Raw genomic sequence first — 23,490 nt, 5'->3', positions numbered from 1 at the left:
TTCACAGGCTGGAGCCTGCTTCAGATTCTGTCTCCCTGTGTGTCTGCCCTCCCCCACTTGCATTCTCTCTCTCTCTCTCTCTCTCTCTCTCTTTCTCAAAAATAAATAAAAACATTTAAAATTTTTTACATAAGTAGACACAAAGAACACTAAATAAAATTAATAAGGAAAATTGGTAATTGATATAAAAACTCTTTATCCTGAAAATCATGAAAATAGATTATATATTAGGCCACAAAGAAAATTTCAATAAATCCTAAAAAGTAGAAATAGTACAGACATATTTTTTAATCATGAGAAAGTAAAGTGAGAAATTAATTTTAAAAATTCAGAAAGCTAAAAGATACTTAAGTTTAGATATTTATGAAAAAAAACCTCTCTTAACTCTTGGGCCAAAAGGACTTAAAGCACAAAACGGCAAAATTTCTAAAGAATAACAATACATCTCAGAAACATGGGAGAAAGATAAAGCAATGCTCAATAACTGGGACAATTGGAATAAGACCACATAACAAAACAAAGGAATACAAAAAAGAAAAATAAATGGATGAAGAGTCAAGTAGAGATTAATGAGTTAGAACACAGAAAACAGAATAAATAAATCTGGAAGTTTAAAAGTAAACAATAAAATAAAAAAGCCAATGGCTAATATAATCAAAAGACTGGGGGCAGGGATGCCTGGGTGGCTCAGTCCATTAAGCATCCGACTTCACCTCAGGTCATGATCTCACGTTCGGTTAGTGTGTTCGAGCCCCGCGTCAGGCTCTGTGCTGACAGCCTGGAGCCTGCTTCAGATTATGTATCTCCCTCTCTCTTTCTGCCCCCCCCCGCACCTCACACTCTGTCTCTGTCTCTCCCCAACACAAATAAACATTAAAACGAATGGGGGCAAATGCAAATATATAAAATACAAAAGGAGAATCAAGAAGTAACCATAGAAAAAGATGAAACTGAAGAAAAGTAGGAGACTACTTTGCTCAAGTCTACAAAACTAAATTTGCAAATCTGTCTGAAATAGATAGTGTTCTAGGAAAACACAATTTCCGCTCTAGAAAAGACCAAGTTTGAGAGAAAAGAAAAAGCTTCAAAAAGCAAACTTTAGAACACTACCAAGTTCAGATGATTTCCACAGGAATTCTATAAAACCTTTAAAAAGTAGGTGATTCCACTGTTAAACAATTAATTCCAGAGCAGAGAAAAATAAGGAAATTTTTCCATATTATTCTTATGAAACATATAAAGTATTTATGCCAGTAGCTTCAAGGAATACAAGAACAGCAAAAAAGGAATCACAGCCTAATCTCACTTCTGAGTATCAATGGAAAATTCTAAAATATTTGCCAAAATAATCCATCATCACACTAAAGGAATGAAATTCACCAGGACCAGAAATGCAACAATGGTTCAATATTGGTAATATACAGTATACATGTTATCATCTTAAAAGACTTAAAGAGAAAAATCATATGGTTGTCTCTATAGACCCTGAAAAGGCACTTGATAAATTTCAGTAAACTTTCTTGACAAAGCACTCAAATAAAATAAATGGGTAATGCTTTAACATGAGAAAATGTATCTATCTTGGCTATCCAAAGCCCACATCAGGCATGACAAGGAAACAGTGGAAAAGCATTTCCACTAAACTATAAAATAAGACACTATGCCCATGATCATCATGGTTACCAACAGGTAACTTACTGTTTCACCTCTTTCAGGTCTTTGCTCAAAATTAACCTTCTCTGGGCCCCTGGGTAGCTCAGTCAGTTAAGCAGAGTCCGGCTTCACCCAGGTCATGATCTCATGGTTCAAGAGTTCGAGCCCCACTTCAGATCCTCTATCTGCACCGCCCCCCCCCCACCTCTTCCCTACTAAGGCATGCATTTTCTCTCTCTCTAAAATAATAAATTAAAAAAATTTTTAATTTACCTTCTCAATGAGAAGTACACTGATCATCCTATCTAAAATTGCAAACTGACTCTTATTCTGTTAGTCCTCAGTGCCTTCATCATGTTCTGGGTTTTTTTTTCCTATCATTTATCATATTCAGCTTATAATAAACTTTACTTATTTATTGTGTGGTTTTGCTTTTTATATATCCCTGGCTACTATAGAAATGCCAAGAGAGGAATTTTGTCTAACCTGTTCCAAGGGTCTAGAACAGTGCCTTGTCCATAAGATATCCATAAATATTTGTGAAATGATTGTGTGAAATTGAAAAAAAATCTTAGAAACAAAGTTTGGCAAAGAGAAGACAAAACTAACAATGTCTGCCAGTAACATGATTACATACCTAAAAAAATAAGAATCAACTAAGAATCTAGCACAAATGATGAAAATTCAATAAAGGTATCAGGTACCAAATTGATGTATAGATAAAGATAAAATAAACATGGAAGATAAATCCCAGGGGTACCTGGGTGGCTCAGTTGGTTAAACATCCAACTGTTGATTTCAGCTTAGGTCATGATCTCACAGTTCATGAGATAGAGCCTGCATCTGGATCTGCGCTAACAGCACAGAGTCTGCTTGGGATTCCTTCTCTCCCTTTATCTGCCCCTCCTCCACTTGCACTCTCTCTCTCAAAATAAATACATAAACCTATAAAGAAGGAGAAGAAGAAGGAGGAGGAGGCAGCGAAGAAGAAGAAGAAGAAGAAGAAGAAGAAGAAGAAGAAGAAGAAGAAGAAGAAGAAAGAAGAAGAAGAGGAGGAGGAGGAAGGAGAAGAAGAAAAGAAAGAAAGATAGATCCCATTTACAATAGCAGCCAAAAAAAAAAAAAAACTTAGGAATAAATTGAACAGGAAATATGCAAGAGCAAATGAAAAATACTTTAAAGCATTAATGAGGGATTTCAAAGATGCCTTGAACAAATGGAAAGACCCAATAGCATGCTCTCTTGTATAGGAAGATTCTACATCATGAATCTTATGTCAGATATTTCTGATATAATTCTGAATATAATTTTTTAAATATCAATAGATTTATTTTTAATTACATGTTAATTCTACAGTTCATAAACAAAAACAAATAAAGACCAGGAAAATTGAACACAAGCAGAGAGGTAATACTAGCCCTATAAAACACATTACAAAGCCTTGATAATTGAAACAGTGTAGTGTTGGCCTAAAGAGAATGAATAAATAGAACATAACAGATTGTACATAAATAGAGTCAAATACATCCAGGAATTTAATATGTGGTCAAACCACTAAGGGAAAATTCAATAAATGGTGATGAGATAGCATATTTCAGACCATATGCCAGGTTAAAGACCAAATGGATGAAAGATTTTAAATGTAAATAACAAAACCATATATATAACAAAGAAAACATAGAACAATCTTTTATAATCTGAGGATGAGCTGGTATAGTTAACACTACAAATCCAGGAACCATAATAATTTTGCATGATATAGAAAAACTATAGCAAACTTTTAAAAAAATTCAAAGATAAATGACAAAATGGGTGAAATATTTGCAATTTATCACAGAGTTGGTTGTCAAATGTATAACCATCTAAAAATTGGTAAGAAAAAGACAATAACCAAATAAAAAATTGTGGAAAGAATATGAAAAGATGTATGAACCCCAAAATACAAAGGCTCTTAAGCAAAAGAAATGGTCCTCAAACTCACTCATAATAAAAATGCAAATTAAAATTACACTGATACCATTTTTAACTCATCAGATTTGGCAAAAATTCAAAAATTTAATTAATAAGCTTGGTTACAAATCAGCAGGCACTCTTAGACACTGCTAGTGGTAATGCAAATTGCTACAACTTCCATGGAAGGTGATTTGGCAACATTTATCAAAATTACAAATGGCTAATACCCTTTGACCATCAATTCTGTTGGAAATTTATCCTATAATATTTGTGCATAGGTACAACATGACATGCATACAAAGCTATTTATTGCAGCATGGTTTGTAACAGCTGGAAAACATTGGAAACTGCCCTCATGCCCATCGATAGGGAACTGGTTAAATAAATTATGGTATTTCACCTTGTATGAAACTATATTTTAAAAAATAAATAAACTCTGTGCTATTATAAAAATTTCTCCAAGATCTTTGTGCAGAACAGTAAATATGCTATTCCTTTTGTGGAAAAGGGGGGGAGTGGATAAAAATACTTATTCATATTTGCTTATGTGGAGAAATTGTGGAAGGAGAAATGTCCCTCTGGAGGGACATATGGGAGACTAATGAAATAATGGCAAAGGAACTGGGTGGATAGGTGTTAGGAATGGGGGAAGATGTTTTGCTGTATACTTTTAAAGTAAATTTTTATTTTTTTAATTATGAATATATTATCATCTGAAAATGTTAGATTTTGAAATGCTATTTCTTAACATTAATGGACACAGGATGCATAATGAGTGCTGTATTATCTGCTATAGTGTCATACATTCAAACATTTCAACACAATCATCCTTAGGATCAAACAGAAAGAGATAGAAAGAGTGCACGCACATGAGGGAGTAAGGACAAGCTGTCAGCACGGCACAGAGTCTGAGGCAGGGCTCAAATTCACCAACCATGAGATCATGGCCTGAGCCAAAATCATGACCTGAGTCAAGAGTAAGACACCTGACTGAGCTACCCAGGTGTCCCATTAGTTCTTAGGGTTATTATAAATGATTAAATTAAGTATATCAGATTCTCCAGACTAACTTGAAGCAGAAAGTCAAAATATTCCAGCATCTTCTTGTCCATATGGAACTATTCTCAAAATTCTCCCTCTCTGGGTTCTTCATTTCTTTCCCTTAGATTATTGCTCCCATGTTTGCCCCTTTACAGCACAATGTTTAAGAACATAGGCTTTAGAGATCATTTGACCCTGCATGGTTTATTGTCTGCATGACTTCTGACCAAATGCTTTTGTTCCCACATGTGTAAAACCGGGGTAACACAAATTTTATAGAATTGCTATGAGGATGAGTGAGTTCATGTACATAAAGCTCTCAGCCAATGTTTGGCATACAGTAAGAGTTCTAGAAATATTAAGTACCTCTACTATTACTACGCTGACTACTAAAACTTCCTGGTGGCCTGAATTTTCACTGAGTTCTGAATTCTGCCAGGTATTGATAGATCTGGTTACTGATCTGGCACAAGAGTTTCAGAGCGGAATATCACCTTCAGTCAGTTCAAATAACAGTTATATGGTTACTATTTAGACACTCAATCATAAATTTTTGCTAATTTCTTACCTTCAACCTAAAAGTCCTCTGATTAAATGCATTGAGTTTCTAGCTAGTAATCTTTTCACACTTTAATGCAAAAATAATGTCCATTGTACATCAAAAAGTCATCATTTTTAACATGCTCATACCAAAAATCCAATTAAATTTTTTTATTATGAATTCCATTTACCTCAGTACTACAATCAGAATTATCCCATAGTACCTCTAACTCATAATGTCTCTCAGTCATTGTAATCAAGATATTTTAAGGAAAATTTTAATTATTTTTATGTAATTACCATTTCAATTGTAAGAAACAATGTCAATTTTAATTATTTCAATATCAATAATGCACATTTACGATAAAATTAATTAATATTATCTACATACAGGGCACCTGAGTGGCTCCTTTGGCTAAGCGTAAGACTCTTGATTTTGGCTCAGGTCATGATCCCACAGTTTGTGAGATCAAGCCCTCTGTAGGGCTCTGCACTGACAGCACAGAGCCTGTTTGGGACTCTCTCCCTCTCTCTCTCAAAATCAATAAACAAACTTAAAAAAAATTACCAACGTACAATGTGTAAACTACTCTCATAAACATGTAAAAATCTTTGGAAAAGGAAACATACCAGTCAAGTTTAATTCTCAAAGGTTAGAGAGGATTACAGAGCTGAAACTGGCTCTCAGAAAACAATGTGGACCACAATGAGCCCATAGCAGAATGCTGCCAAATTTCTTGTTATTAATAAACTTCTCTCTAACTTCCCTCAGAGAATATACAACCAGAGATTAGCAATGGAAATATCAGAGACACTGAAAATTATGCTTAATCTTTGGGCTATAAACCAGAAATTTTTAATTAAAAAATGAGAGCCTTCATTTTATTGATGGAATGATATACCTCGAAAAAAAAATACTACTTTTGTTATTAAATAAAAGTTTAGTGTGACATTATGGAGCAACACTGATTTATACATCTCTTGAGGATATAGGAAAAAAAGTCACCCTTGGGGGAGATTATAGTCCACGAAACAAATTGAGGCATGTAAGATAATAATTACGATACAAATATTAAGTGATAACGGCTGTGTTAGGGGAGTTCAGAGAGAGATGACCACAGAAACTATTTTGCATTTTAATTAGTCCTTGTAGAAAGATAAAAGTTCAATAGCCAAAAATGGTAGAAGAGTTCATTTCATATAAAGAGAATAATATAGCAGAGCATGTTTGTAGAACTGAACATACAGACTACAGTATGGAATAAAGACAGTGGGAAATAAAAAAACAGAAATATTCAATACAATAGGAAGCAAAAATATAAGTCTGAGAAATTCAGATTTTTTTTCACAGGCACTGGCAATCTATGAAGAGTACTTTGATTAAAAGAGTAATTTTATAGGGGCACGTGGGTGGCTCAGTTGGTTGAGCATGCAACTTTGGCTCAGGTCATGATCTCTAGTTCATGAGTTCCAGCACTGCATCGGCCTGCTGCTGTTAACACAGGAGTGCCTTCGGATCCTCTGTCCCCTCTCTCTTTGCCCCCTCCCCCACTCTCTGTCTCTCAAAAATAAATAAGCAACAACAAAAAACAGTAATTTTATAGAAGTTGCCATAGGAAAATTACACTGGTGATTGTGTCCAAATAGATTTGAGTTCTAGGAGAGGAGAAGAGAATGTTCTAGTAGTTCAGACAAGATATTCGTATAAGTCTGAACTAGGAGCTATGGAACTAGACAGGAAGAAATGAATGCAAATATGTGGAGAAGACTTATTAATTGCAAACATTTATTGAGAGATTACATTGTGAAAACTTTTGAATTTCTCAGCTAATCATCTCAACTATTCTGAAGTAGGTAACTATTATCTTCACTTTAAGGAAGTTAATTAACTTAGTTATTATAACACAGTCTTAAGTATAGTCCTGGGACCTGAACCCCAGGCTTACTGACTTTTAAAGTCAACACTTTCATGCTCTCTAATACTTCCCCTTATTGTACTGAACATTGAGAAATTTGGAGCCAAAAATGGCACTAAGTTTTCAAATTTAAATAATTGGGAAAATAATCAAAACAAACACAAAATCAATCAAAAATACAAAATATAAGGAGAAAGAGAGGGTTTAGGATGATTAGACAAAAATCCCATCTTCAACCAACTCAGTTTCCGAAAGAGTATTATGTTTTCTACATGATCTGAAAAATGTTTCTTTTGCACATTATTCATTGGTCCTATTTTACTCTTTAAATGTCTAATTTATCCTGTGATGAACTGCTTCCAATTTAACCCACTGAAATTCTATTGCTTTATCAGGTGAGAAGTTTCCTGACAAGACACCTAAGGTGCAGTTAGCGATATCACATGAGGATGCGAAGCTGACCATACTAGTGAAACACATGAAAAACATTGTAAGTTTATTATTTCTAATGAGAAACATGTAAACCTACATTTAAAAATCACTTGCCTCCCTCAGGCAATTAATGTCAACATTAGTAAGAGGAATGGGGCCAGCCACCAAGTTTAAGTGAGGAACAGTAGGCCAATTACAATGTTCTGCCTCTGTATGATTGCAATCCCTAGGGTAAAGACTATAAAATATTTCACAGGCCAAGTCCTAGAATGAAAATTAGACTTTACTCACAATGAAGTGTTAGGTCAAATCTCGCAAAAAAGGTTTGAAAATGCAGGAATAGCTAGAGCATTAAGGTCCAAAGGGAAAAAAGGGAGGTCCCAAGAATTTACATCTATCTCATCTTGCTGAGCTTAGTGGAAGATTAACTCATCTCTTTGAATAATGCCAACACTTTCTCTGTGAAGCCAGCAACTCTAAGGCTTTCTCCCCAGATGCCCATTGAGTACATTGAGTTTATACCCCCCAAACAGTTATTATGTTCTGATGTAATTACTCAGAGATATATCTTTCCCCTCAAAACATAATATTATTTTGAGGACAGGAAACCCATCTTTATATACCAGAACATAGGACAGCAATGGTAGTTAGCTCTAAAAACAACTGCAAGCTATTCCATTATACCCTATTCCTCTCTGAAGATGGGTCAAGTCAGAGGTATGAATAGCAATTGGACCATTGACATTGAGTAAGGGAGAGAGCATTCTGCGTCACAGTGTAATTGATTCATGGTCTGAGTCTGGGTGCAGTAACCAGAAGGAGGTAACTCTAAGCCTTGCCACTTCTCCAGTCTTCCTCTAGTCTACTCAAAGCAGGTCCTTCATATGGTAAAACTCCCTAGGAGACTATAGAGAAAGTCAGTAGCCCTATTTTGGCTCTATCCCTTATGCATATAAATCAGGATGTGCTTGGAAAGACTTAAAAGAGCAAACTCTTCATTGTGATGTGATCTGGAACATACTAGAATTTAACAAATGTCTGTTCAGTGAACAAATAGTTGGCATAATTTGCAGGGGATACATCCTTTACAAACTTAGAATTAGCCAGCTATCCAAGGATGCTTGTTTGTAAGTCTGTGGTTTTGTAATCAGCAATTTTTGTAATAGCTGGGCAAATATTATTAGATGTGTTTCTTTTTTTTTTTTTTTAATTTTTTTTTCAACGTTTATTTATTTTATTTTTGGGACAGAGAGAGACAGAGCATGAACGGGGGAGGGGCAGAGAGAGAGGGAGACACAGAATCAGAAACAGGCTCCAGGCTCTGAGCCATCAGCCCAGAGCCTGATGCAGGGCTCGAACTCACGGACCGCGAGATCGTGACCTGGCTGAAGTCGGATGCTTAACCGACTGCGCCACCCAGGCGCCCCTATTAGATGTGTTTCTGTAGAACTTTAGTCATTAAATAATTATTTTCAATTGCTTTTGATCAGATAATCATCTTAAATGAGAATAGGAGTTGTTTAAGAAATTCTTAGTCTGGGAAATGAAGATTCAATTAGGCACTGTTTATGGCTATATGCATGTTCATAGACTTTAAGCATCTATATAAATATATGTGATAAAGTAAGAGAATGTTAAGAAATGGTGTTAATCAAGTTAACAGCACTTACATATGTATACGCTATATGACTGTTAACTGAAAATAGTCCTCCTGGAAATTATATATTTATTCCAATAATGTCATTGCTCAAAACGTTTTAGAACACGCCTATTGACATTGCTTTTAGATCTGGCCTATAAACCACACAGTAAACTTGGTGATATTACTCAATAGTCATGCCTAATATTTGATCAAAAGCAGTATTAACCAATTTGGTCACCCATTTTATTCACCGGATAAATATCCAAATTACTTTTGACAGTTTTCAAAAATGCATTTTATAGTGAGATGAAGTTACACTAACAATAAGAATATTCAAAACGAATGTGATGCAGGCATGAAGGGAGGGGAGAAAGTGAGCAAGAGCTAGAATTAAAGATTTAGGTCAAATGATAGGTACATGGCAAATGACCAGGTGCATCTTATAAGGAGTAAAAAGCCATCTAGGGCCCCTAGAGCATGTGCCAATGTCCTCAGAAAGAAAGTTATTAATAATGAAATAATACTTCTTGCAATCTGACTTCTCAGTCTACCTGCTGGTTTGTCTCTTCTCCCCGATCCCTTAGCATTGTCCTGAAATTCATTCCTACACCTCTTCTCTTTTCTACTTCCAGCCCTGTGATGTTAAATATCATTTACATGTCTTTCTCTTCCATATTTATAACTCATCTTCGAACTGTCCCTGAAATCCAGAGGCTTATGTATAACTAACTGCTCAACAACTCTAGTAGAAATTGAATAGGCATTGCAAACTTAAGATACACCAAATCGAACTTCTGATTATTGCTCCTTTTGCAAACTTTCCCATAACAGGAAATAGAAACTTTAGCCTACTATTTACTCAAAGTCCCTGGTGTCATTTTGACATTTCTCACAAACTACAACCAATTTATCTGCAAATTCTGTCAGCTCTGCTTTCCAAACAAATCCAGAATTGCACTCCTTTGCCCTTCACTGCTACCATAAATGGTTCAAGCCACCATCATCTCCCACCTAAATCACTGCTGTAGTCTCTCTTTTTAACTTTTTTAACGTTTATTTATTTTTGAGAGCAAGAGACAGAGTTCAAATGGGGGAGGGGCAGAGAGAGAGAGGGAGACCCAGAATCTGCAACAGTCTCCAGGCTCTGAGCTGTTGGCACAGAGCCTGATGCAGGGCTTGAACTTGGGAATGGTGAGATCATGACCTAGGCTGAAGTAGGACACTTAACCAACTAAGCCACCCAGGTGCCCCCCTGCTGCAGTCTCTTAATGAGTCTCCCTGCTTCTACTTGTATTTCTTCCTAATCTTTTCCTAACCTAGGAGCCAGAATATTCCTTTCGTAATAAAAGTCAGATCTTGTCATTCTTCTCTCATATCCTTCTGAGGGTAAGGTCTCACTCATATCACTTATAATGAAAGGCATAGTACTTATTAATGATCTATGAAGCCCTACTACTGATCTGGCTTCCTTGATCTCTCCAACCTCATCTCGACAGACTCCCTCAATCACTCCACTCCAACCTCAGTGTCTTCCTTTCTGTTCCTTAAATATGATAAGCATGTTTCTGCCCCAGGACATTTGTACCTGTTATTCATGTCATCTGGAATGTTTTTTCCCAGGTTCATGGCTCAGTCTCACATATCCTGGAAGACTAAGTCTTACTGCCACCTTTTCAGTGAGGTCCTCTCTGACTCCCCTATGTAAAGCTGCAAAACCACTACCTGTTGCCACTTCCAAACTTCCTTTTCTAACTTTTTGTCTCCACGGCCCTATATCACTGCTATTACCCCAAGGGCTAAAACAGTGTCAAGTACATAGTAGATGCTCAATGAATACTTTGTTAAATAAAAGAATGTCAAATTATTTCTGATATAAACAACTAAGAATTACGATCTTGTTCACCTACCAAAAACCATCAAAACAAAGTTCTCATGCCTTGCATTTTTCAGAGCTACTTTTAAATGACTCTTTTATTTCTTCTGCTTATCTGAGGACAGAGATAACACTATAATATAAATGACAGGAAAATCTATCTATAAATTCTCAACATATTTTCTTTGCTTATTTCAAGTTTTAACTAATTGTTATTTAGTTTCTGAGCCTTTAGTATTTTCACATGCCAAAGTAATCAGACTGAAGAAGCCGTGCTTCATTTTATTTTAATGTTAAAATGAATTATTCTGCCTGCAGCTCTGTTATATTTAATATTAAGTTTGATGAAAAGAATTGTTTATCTTATATTAAATCTTTGAAGCTTTGCTCTAAGAATTACGTCCCTCCTGTGAATTCACAAGCTAAAACAAAATTTGCTAATTTTTTTCCCTTTTAAAGCAGCCCAATGTGATTTATTCTAGTGAACAGAGACTGACAAAGTAATGCAGTTATTTGGAAGGTTGGCAAAGACTTTTAAAAATAATGTTTCAGTTTATATAACAGAGACATATATAAAAATCATTTGAATTTAAAACATTTTTAAAAATCTTTCTAGCATTTTCCCAAGTAGCCCACTATAAAATGCTCTTTTCCACTGATATCTTCATGTCTCTCTATACATGTCTCTCTATGAATTGCAATGTCTGCAGTGTCTCTCCTGGTCTCATGAATTCCCCTAGTCTGCGTCATTTCCAGACTGTTTTCATTTACTTGCTCCAGAATATGTGCATTCTAGTAGGCTCTAAAAGTAATCAATAAAGATTCCAGACTCTCTTCTGATATTGAATGTGCTCACACTCTCAGAGACTCTTACACTATAGCAAAATGATATGATTTCAAATGAGGTGCAAGTAATATCAGGGAAAGCAGGACACATCTCAGATGGAATGCTGTTTAATCCTTTAATAAGACACAAAATAGGGCAGAATAGTTGTGATATGAAAACAGGAGGAAAGATGAAAAATAATGAGTGTTGATGACAATGTGGAGAAAAGGGAACCCTTGTGTGTTGTTGTTGATGGGAATGTAAATCAGTGCAGCTCCTGTGGAAAACAGTGTGGAGGTTCCTCCAAAAACTAAAAACAGAAATACCATATTTTCCAGTAATTTCACTACTGGATATTTACCAAAAGAAGGTGAAAACCCTAACTGGAAAAGATATATGCACCCCTATATTTGTGACATTATTTATAGTAGCCAAGATATGGACACTACTCATGTGTCCCTTGACAGATGAGTGGATAAAGAAGATGTGGTATATCTCTGTCTCTATCTCTATCTCAGTCTCTATCTTGATCTCTATCTCTGTCTCTATCTCTGTCTCTATAATGGAATATTATTCAGCCATTTTAAAAGGATGAGATCTTGCCATTTGTGACAACATGGATAGACCTAGAGGGTATAATGCTGAGTGAAATAAGTCAGCCAGAGAAAGACAAATAGTATATGATTTTACTTATATGTGGAATCTAAAAACAAAACAGAAAGAGACCCATAAATATAGAGAACAAACTATATTGTTGCCAGAAGGGAGGAGAGTAGGAGGATGGGCAAAGTGAGTGAAGGGAAGTGGGAGATACAGGCTCCCAATTACAGAATGAATAAGTTCTGAGAATAAAAGGTATAGCATAGAGAATATAGCCAATGGTATTGTAATTGTAATAGCATTGTATGGTGACAGATGGTAGTCACACTTGTGGTGAGCATAGTGTAACATATAGACTTGTTGAATCACTATGTTGTACACCTGAAACTAATGTAACACTGTGATCCAACTATACTTCAATTAAAAAAGACTTCTGTAGCCTTATTATTCAATAAGCAACTTGTATAGTAATTAATTAAAAGTTCTGTTTCATCTTGCTGTGAATATTTATGGTATTAGATCTCCTAGCCATATGCTCAGAAGGGATGAAGGAACAGAAATGATGGGACTTGTCTCATTCTATGAGAAGACAGATGTATCTAGAGAGGCAATACTGGCGTAAAACCTTGACCTCATCATTTATAGCCCTAAACTTGTCTGCTCACCATATCTAGTTCTCCAAGAATAAAAGAATTTGTTTCAAAAGCAGAAGGATAAAACTTTGTTCTCATTTCTTTTCTTCCTCCTCTCCTCACTTTCTCCCTTTATTCTCTTTTCCTTTATTTTACTTTCTCTTTCCTTTCCTATTATTATTAGCCCAAATTTAGCTGTAAGACAAAATATAAAAAATATAGAAGATTTAAATGTGTCCCTTTTATTGTTGGATTTGCTTAAACATTAGACATCAGATACTAGATTTCAAAACACATACACATTGGGCCTTTAATGCACTGAAATTAATATAAAAAAAATAACAGGAGAGAAAGAAATAGACTCAAACACATCAGTAAGAACCCCAGGCTAAATACACACACACACATTTTATTGCATTTTATTTTCTATTTAAAAATTTTCTTACATTTTTAATGTGTATGTGTAGCTTGGAAGTTCTTATTTTTAAAATGTATATTCTCCTGGCCTCATAGATCATACAATTCTTCCATATCTTCCATGGACAAGTAGTCCATGAACCACTCAAATGGTTAATTACACATCAAAATGGCACTCTACATACAATTCCAGTTCTGTACTTGGTACCAAACAAATTGAAGGGCTTGTTGGTGTAGAAGATACAACACTTAGATTTAGTAAAGTTGACAAAAGAGGGTTGTGAAAATAAAGTACAGGTGATGACGATGTTTGACATACAAAGATAACAATGTTCTGTGTATCCTTTTATTTTTTATTTTTATTTTTTTTCATGTTTACATATTTTTGAGAGAGAGACAGACAGTGCAAGCAGGGGAGGGGAAGAGAGAGGGAGACACAGAATCTGATACAGGCTCTAGACTCTGAGCTGTCAGCACAGAGACCCACACAGGACTTGAACTCACAAACCACAAGATCATGACCTGAGCCGAAGTTGGATGCTCAACCTACTGAGCCACCCAGGCGCCCCTTGTATATCCTTTTAAAAATAACTTGGCTAACTCCTCTGACTAACCCAATTCAATATTTTTAACCTAGATTTTTGAAAGAGTTATGTCATTGTTCTATCCTAAATGCGCTTCAATCTAAATAAATGTCAATTTCTTGATAAAGGATAATTTTCTAATAATAATTATCCCATTGATTGTATTTGGCTTATATTTCATTAATAAAAAATTACTCTTCTAGAGCTGGCCCATTATGACATTGATCTCCCATTTCAAAGAATATGAGGCAAAGCAGTGGATAGTGGAGAGGAGCTGGCCCAGATAGAGATATTTCATTGTTCCATGATTTTTCAGGGTTAGTAAACACTGACCTTCGAAGATTACCAATTACTTCTTAATGAAAAAAACCATAAACTGTTCTTAAACCTATGATAAATAATATGCTAATAATAACTCATCTCTTTCCATCATCAATATTTTTAACTAGTCCTTCCTTTGTGAACTTTACTGTTCACAAAGTGAAACTTCACTGTCCATATATTCTCTACACTTCTTTGACAGCACTCTTTCTGAGGCTTCCTTAGCATTTACAAATGTATTTATATATTTTTAATTCTTTTTCGTTCATTTATATTTGACAGACAGAGTATGTGTGTATATGTGTGTGCATGAGTGGTGGAGGGGCAGAGAGAGAGAGAGAGACAGAATCCGAAGCAGGCTTCAGGCTCTGAGCTGTCAGCACAGAGCCCAACGCAGGGCTCAAACTCATAAACAATGAGATCATGACCTGAGTGGAAGTTGGACACTTAACCAACCGAGCCATCCAGACACCCCAGCATTTACAAATTTAAACTAATGTACGTAGTGGCTTAATAAATGCTGGCTTCACCTTTAACCCTTAAATGTGAAGATTTTCCAGTATTCATGGTTTTAACTCTTCAAATTGATTTCCTAAAAAAATTCCATCCAGTCTTGAGGCTTTGAAGATTATGTGAATTACTCCTAAATTTATATCTCTACTTTAAATATATCTCTGAACCCAATTTACATATTTTCAACTGCCTGATGGACATTTGCACTCTGATATCTTGCCATCTCCTGAAACTCAACAGTGCTAAATTATAGCTCTCTACTTTCCACTGAAATCAACTCTCACTCTTGACTGCTTATTTAAAAAAATTGTTGCACCAACCTCAAGTAACCCCTGGTCAAAATGTCCTTATAATTTATTTTCCATATTTTAACTTATTCCAGTACTGCTATATATAATCATCAGAAAATCCTTTTAGTTTGTTGTTACTTTTATTTTTGCCAAAATCCTATTCTATAGTCTCTATTAATTCACTTATGGACTATTTTGATTGTTATGATATTCCTGTCCTTGTGTTCTACTTTCTTAATCCATTCTGCATAAAACATCCTAAAATTCTATTTTTAACATATCAATAAAAAATGCTAACAGAATCTTTGTAAATCTCAAATTCCTTAGCCTAATATTTAAGGTACTACACAATTTAGCTCTACCTGTCTTTATATCCATCCTCCCCAACAGAAAACATGTATTATATTCTAGATGGTTTACTCATTGTTTATCAAACACGCTCCAGTCATTCTAGCAAAGTATATCATACTTCCTCTTCCCTTCTATTTACCTTCTAACATCCAGGCTCACCTCAAACCTCATCCTTTCTGAATCTCCCAGATCACTCTTGTTCCTGGTAATCCTTCTCTCCTTTGACCTCCTTACACTTACTGTTTATACCACCCATTTGATATTCACTGCCTTATCTCATTTCTTAAAACCTTTATCATTTTGGTTTATCCTGTAGTTTCAATTATATTGACAATATACTTATTGGAAGAAACTGTGGGAAATATATTTTGTATACTCTGCAATGCCTAACACAATAATATGCCCTTAATACATGTTTGTTAAATAAGTGAATATTCATTTAAGTGTATACCACTGTGAAAAATAGTCACAATGCAGAGCAGTTAAATTTAAGCTACATTCATAAATGAATAGCTTTTCTCTGTGAATTCTGCTATCTATAATACTTAATACTAAACTGAGAATAGTCAGGTGACAAATATTTGACCTAAATAGCTTGTCTCACTTAAAAATGAAGTGATTTCAATATAAAAACAGAGAGGGAGACAAACCATAAGAGGCTTAAACACAGAGAATGTATTGAGGATCGCTGGTGGAGTATTGGTGAGGGTAAGAGCTAAAGGGGTAAGGGGCATTAAGGAGGACACTTGTTGGGATAAGCAGTGGGTGTTATATGTAAGTGATTAATCACTAAATTCTATTCCTGAAAATAAATAAATAAATTTCAATTTTTATGTAGATTACACGTTCAAATGATTATATTATATATATATATATATATATTAATTAAATAAATGTATTACTAAAATTTTAAAAATTCAAAAAATAAAGTGATCTTCTGCTGAGGATTATTTCTCTAAATACTCAACAACTCTGGACACTTAACCATATCTCCAGCTGACATAACCATCAATGTACAGGTCACCACATTATACAAATTTTATTTAATCACTCTCTGTTCTTTACTGACAAGCTTATACCCTAGTTGCTATTCTTTATCCAAATCTCCCTCAATTCTTCATTCTAACTGTAACAAACAAACAAACAAACAAACAAACAAAACATAAGCTAGAGTCCTGACATTGGTCCTCTTAATCTGGTTTCTTCCTGGCTTTTCTGTAATCAACTTAAGAGTCACATTAGCATCATGCAAAAGACATCTCTCACCCAACAACAAAAATTCAGCATCCATTCACAGACAAAAGTTATGTTTGTGAGAGCTATGGGATCTAACACCATACACCAAGGGATCCAGGCACCCATACATCAGATAATAGACACTCAGTCCTCAGTCCCTGCTGATGACGTTGCAGTGGCTCATGAACTGCTTCCAGTCCCTCTTAGCTATAGTCAGGGAGCTCCTAGAAACCACTGTCTTAGAGAACATTCCACAGATAAAAGAGCCTTTGTGGAAGTCCAGGTTTGCAAAGGAGACATTTCATCACACTGTTGTAAGGAAAAGAAAAAGATAAGTTTGAACACTTTGAAGTGGGGTGTTAGTAAAGACTGGAGGAGGTAACAACTGCTTCAAATTTGAAGACAGCGATGCAAAACTTCAAGGAACATGAAAAATCAAGGTAACATGACACCACCAAAGGATCACAATAATCTTTTACTAACCAAACTCAAAGACCTGGAGATTATGTGATTTGCTTGATATAAAGAATTCAAATAGACTTTTAAAGGAAACTCAGGGGCGCCTGGGTGGCGCAGTCGGTTAAGCATCCGACTTCAGCCAGGTCACGATCTTGCGGTCTGTGAGTTCGAGCCCCGCATTGGGCTCTGGGCTGATGGCTCAGAGCCTGGAGCCTGTTTCCGATTCTGTGTCTCCCTCTCTCTCTGCCCCTCCCCCGTTCATGCTCAGTCTCTCTCTGTCCCAAAAATAAATAAACGTTGAAAAAAAAAAATAAAAAAAAAAATAAAAAAAATAAAGGAAACTCAGTGAGCTACAGAAAACATAGAAAGACAATTCAACGAAATCAGGAAAATGATATATGAACAAAATGAGAGTTTATCAGAAAGATAAACATGTTTTAAAATTTTTTTTTTTCAACGTTTAATTATTTTTGGGACAGAGAGAGACAGAGCATGAACGGGGGAGGGGCAGAGAGAGAGGGAGATACAGAATCGGACACAGGCTCCAGGCTCCGAGCCATCAGCCCGGAGCCCAACGCGGGGCTCGAACTCACGGACCGCGAGATCGTGACCTGGCTGAAGTCGGCCGCTTAACCGACTGCGCCACCCAGGCGCCCCGATAAACATGTTTTAAAAAGAAGCAAACAAATTTTGGAACTGACGAATATTATAAATGAAAAGAAAAATCCAACAGAGAGCATCACCAACAGAATGGATCAAGCAAAAGAAGAATCTGTGAGATAGAGGACATGAACTTTGAAATTACCCAGTCAGTAGAGAACAAAAAAAGAAAAAGAAAATGAAAAAAAAAAAAGAGTGAAAAAAGCCTATGTGATCTTAGAATACCATAACAAGAACTCTGAATTATTGTAGTTCCAGAAGAAGAAGAAAGGGAGAAGGGACAGAAAGCATATTTAAAGAAATAATGATTGAGCACTTTCCAAATCCGGAAGGATATTTGGATATCTGAGTTCATGAAACTCATAGTTCCCCAAAACACTCTACTTAAAGAGATCCTCTTCAAAATACATTATAATAAAACTATCAAAAATCAAAGACAAAGAGGGAATTTTAAAAGGGAAAAAAGCTTGTAACTTATAAGCAAACTTCTATAAGGTTTTCAGCAGATTTCTCAGCAAAAACCTTATAGGCCAGGGGGGAATGGAATGATATATTCAAAGTAGTGAACTAAAATAAATGCCAGCAAAGAACACTTTACCTGGCAAAGCTGTCCTTCAGAAATGACGAAGGGATAAAGACTTTTCCAGACAAATAAAAGCTGAACAACAAATGAAAGCTGAAGGGGTTCATCACCGCTGGACCTGCCTTACAAGAAATGCTAAAAGGAATTTTTCAAGCTAAAATGAAATGATACTAACGGATAATATAAATACACATGAAAATATACAACCCATGGCAAAAATAAGTATTCAATCAAAGTAAGAGTATCCTAATAGTGTAATATGGTGGACTACTAACCATTTAACTCTGGTATAAAGGTTAAAAGACAAGAGTATTAAAAATAACTACAGTGAAAAAAATTGTTAATGAATAAACAGTATAAAAGGGGTAAATTGTGACTTCAATAACATAAAAAAATGGGGGAATAAAGGGTAGGGTTTTTGTATGTGATTGAAGTAAATTTATCAGCATATATAGACTAGTAAACCTAAGATGTTTTATGCAAGCCCCATGGTAACCACAAAGCAAAAACCTGCAGTAAATTCACAAAAGATGACGGGAAGAGAAAACAAAGCATACCACTACATAAAATCATCAGTTCACAAAAGAAGGCAGCAAGAGAGGAAGAAAAGGATGATAGAACTAAAAAAAACAGCCAGAAAACAATTAATGGCATTAGTTAAGTCTTTAGCCGTCAATAATTATTCTCCATGTAAATGGTTTAAATTCTCCAATCAAAAGGCATAGAGTGGCTGGATGGGTAAAACAAAACAAAACAAAACAAAACAAAACAAAACAAAACAAAAAAAACATGATCCAATTATATGCTGCCTATAAGATACTCATTTCCCCCTATTTTTTTTTCCTCTATAGCCTTACTGATTTTCTGTATACTAGTTCTATGAATTATTAAGAGAGGGATGTTAAAATCTTTTAACAATAATTGTGCATTGGTATAATGTTACATGAACATTTAAGATTATGTCTTCTTGATTAATTGACTCCTTTATTATGAAATGAACTTTTTTATTCATGGTAGTATTTTTTGCTGTCAAATATACTTTGTTAGATATTTATATGTTTTCCAGTTTTCTTTTGATTGAGGTTGGCATAGTATATCTTTTCCATCCTTTTACCTTTAACCTTTCATCTCTTTACATTTAAAGTTTCTTGTATATTTGCTATAGACAGATGAAACACAGATATGATAGATGAAGATAGATGATGATAGATAGACAGACAGACAGACAGGTGATAGAGGACCATACTGTAGGTTGTAGCTAGCAATCTCTGGCTCATAGATATATTGAACCAATAATCACATACAATTTTTGTAATGTTTTTCCAAGTGCTGTTCGTAAGCCAAGTGTTTCATATCCTGGATTTTCAGAATGACGTTTTCAGGCCCAAAAGGAGAACTTGGCATTGAGTCTATTTGTTTCTAACCTTGTTAGATATAGTTCATCATTCCAGCCCTTCACAGCTCATTCCTGATTATCTAATCAAACATACTGCCCAAAACACTCCAATTATTGACAACTGCCCATCATATATCAATATCTTTATTTAAATCATGATAAAACTGTTTACTAGGACAAAATCAAGGCACAATTTTGAGGTATACGAGTAGAAAACTCTTTTACTTTCCCTCTGAATTACTAGTTTCTGGGTTTTTTGCAAAAAAATCTTTCATACTATCAAGTATAATATCATAAATCTAATCTTCCAGTGTTTCATCTGTTCTTCACAGTTCTTTAATTATCATTAACAAACATACTCTGTCTCTTACTTGTACAATTTTCTCAGCATTGGAGGATAGAAGTTAAGGGTTATAGGATTTGAAATCATTTAGAATGGTTCAGTGCAATTGTAAAAAAAAAAAAAGAAAGAAAGAAGAAAAAGTTTAATTACCACTTAACTCATAAACAATTCTTCAGCATTTTCCATTGAATAGATTGTTAAAAAGAAATGAGGTTTAAAGCCTTACTTCTTATATGTTATTAAGATTGAGAAATGGAAAAACTTCCCAAACTTTGCAAGACAATTCAGTAGCAAAGTCTGGTCTGTAGCTCTAATTAAAACTCTGCATTATTAAAAGCAATTCAATTCCTATTTATTGAGTCAGAAAAGTGTTTCTATCTACTAGACTGTGACTTCTGTCTAGTTGTTAACTGCATCAAGTTGAGGATGAAAAATCTTTAATAGGTATGTAATAAGATGATCATGCCCATGAGTTTGTCATTTCTTGGAAAGTAAAAACTATTTCAATCACTTTTCTGTGACCTCTTATAGACTATCCAAAGTGTTAGACACATGGTAGTTTGATTTTTGAATTGATTGTTTAAAAAATTACCGAAAATCACCTATTAGTGACAAGAATTCTATTAAAGGCTTAACTGGTGTGAAATGAAGCAGAAGACTATCCAATTTAATTCATGAGGACCTGAAATCATGCCACTCTATATTAACGAACACACACAGAAAGATTAGAAAGATCATTTCACTATTTCTTTAACCAAAGCACTGAGCAAACCACATATCACAAGCACTTTTATTGTACTTTTGTATTTTTGTTGTGCATTGTCATTTTATAAAAAGACCCTCTTCATAGTAGCTAGCCTGGGTTTCAGTACTGCAATCTGGCAGGCACATAGAGGAGGAAAATGCTTTTTTATTATGTTATTTTGTTTCTGGCATAGACCTCAGGTTTTGATAATCCTATCATATTTTAATCATCAGCAGTTGATTTCTACCAAAGCCTATATTATCACATGATGGGAAACATTTAAGTTAAAAAAAATTTGATGGAAAATTCTCATAAATTATTCATCAAAAAGATAAGAACCTATTAAATACAATTAAGCTTTGAATTCATCTACAGAAGTTATTTTTAAACCATCTATCTTCATCACATTTCTGATAAAACTTGATGTAGAAGAGCTCTTAATTTGAATCTGGTAGTTTCCTTTGCATTCTTTGTAGAGACTCACTATATAGGGTAATGGTTAAGAGCATAAGTTTTAATAAAATCTTTTCAATAAAATAAAGACAATCATACTGGCTCAAGGTTTTTTGTTTTTGTTGTAATTTTTTTTAATGTTTATTTATTTTTGAGACAGAGAGAGATGGAGCATGAACAGGGGAGGGTCAGAGAGAGAGGGAGACAAAGAATCCAAGGCAGGCTCCAGACTCTGAGCTGTCAGCACAGAGCCTGATGCGGGGCTTGAACTCACGGATGGTGAGATCATTACCTGAGCCAAAGTTGGATGCTTAACCGACTGAGCCACCCAAGCACCCCTCAAGGTTTTTTAAGAGAGTGTTTTAAATAAAGCAAATACTCATTATGTGATAGCTATTATGATTATTATTACTATATATGAAAAATAAGTCTCTTCCTCATACACTTATATGAAAATACTAAAGGGTGGTTGTCATACCCTGCAATGTGAAATGGTTTTATTTACTTAATAAATGGTTTATATTGTGCTTTCTTTTTATACCAACATGCTACTGCTTACTTTTTTTTCCTGAATTTTGATAAATTAACCATTTTTCAATATAGTTTTATTCTTTGACCACAGAGACAAGAGAACTACCATTGAAAACCATTTTATTTATTTACTTACTTACTTACTCATTTACTTACAGAGACAACACAAGCAGCGGAGAGGCAGAAGGAGAGAGAGAATCAAGTGGGCTCCACACCCAGCACTGAGCCTGACCTAGGGCTCAACATGGGGCTGGATCTCACGACAATAAGATCATGACCCTGAGATCATGACCTGAGCCAAAATCAAGATTCAGATGCTTAACTGACTGAGTAACTCGGGTGCCCTACATTGAAAGCCATTTATTATTTTTTTTGAAGTTTGTTTATTTTGAGAGAGAGAGAGAGAGAGAGAGAGAGTGAGTAAGGTAGGGCAGAGAGATGGAGAGACAGAATCCCAAGCAGGCTCCATGCTGCCTGCCCAGCACCAGACACAGGACTCAAACTCACAAACTGTGAGATCATGACCCAGCTGAAATCAAGAGTTGGATACTAAACTGACTGAGCCACCCAGGTGTCCATTTTAAATGTTGTGTGCAAGGGCACCTGGGTGGCCCAGTCGGATGAGCATCCAACTTCGGCTCAGGTCATGATCTCACAGTTCACAAATTCCAGCCCTGCCCTGGGCTCTGTGCTGACAGCTCAGAGCCTGGAGACTGCTTGTGATTCTGTCTCCCTCTCTCTTTACCCCTCACCTGCTTGTACTCTCTCTCTCTCTCTCTCTCTCTCTCTCAAAAATAGATATTAAATTTTTTTTAAATATATACCTCATCCATTCAGTCATTTGATAACTATTTATTTAGTATTCACTATATGCCAAGCACTGTGTTAGGGACAGGATATCTAGGAATGCTATGAAAGAAAGGCATACCTATGAAAGAGAAGAAAAGAATAATGTAAAGGGAAGCCAAATCTCAAGGGAAGATTTTACATTTTTCATTGGAGATTCAGAGACATATTAAAAGATTGGAATGAAGGAACTGAGGGTAGGGTTAGGGTAGTAGAGTAGTAGAGTAACCAATGGAGCAAAGCCCAAGGGAAATGTGGAAGAAGTGTAAAACAGCAAGACGTGGGTTTCCTTTTTAAGGAATTTTAATGTCATAAGGGAGATAACATATATAAAACTTTTAAAAATGTAAAGAAAATATTTTAGCAAAATCTAGGATCAATAGAATCCAGAGTTAGGATGATTAACAAAAATTAATTTTAGATGAGTTCACATCATCTTCTAGCACAGTAACAATATTAGCCAGAATTCTAGAAGAAAGTGGTAGTAACACTGCCTGACTTCAATCCACTGGGAATATGAAAATCCTCTGGGCGATACAAGGAAACTTCTCATTGCTTAGACTGAGCATCAGACTAAGAACTCTGAATCTCCAAGCCTTATGACTCTTCAGGTAAAAGTGTTAAGTCTCTGTGAAGGTCTAAACTGCAACCAGA

General features: G+C 35.2%; 1 protein-coding gene across 1 annotated transcript in view; it reads left to right on the top strand.

Annotated features, from left to right (window-relative positions):
- PIK3C2G (phosphatidylinositol-4-phosphate 3-kinase catalytic subunit type 2 gamma) overlaps nt 1-23,490 on the top strand; it is a 539,869-nt gene that overhangs the window by 502,443 nt on the left and 13,936 nt on the right. Inside the window, exon 31 of the mRNA XM_086713962.1 lies at nt 7,496-7,593. Within this exon, the coding sequence (XP_086570088.1) occupies nt 7,496-7,593 (98 nt within the window). The remainder of the gene's footprint in view (nt 1-7,495; nt 7,594-23,490) is intronic.

This window comes from Puma concolor, chromosome B4 (genome assembly GCF_028749965.1).
Source record: "Puma concolor isolate L17-30 chromosome B4, mPumCon1.1.hap2, whole genome shotgun sequence".
Lineage (NCBI taxonomy): Eukaryota > Metazoa > Chordata > Mammalia > Carnivora > Felidae > Puma > Puma concolor.
The sequence above is the reverse complement of the archived record's forward strand: the minus strand, read 5'-3'. Positions and strand labels throughout refer to the sequence as shown.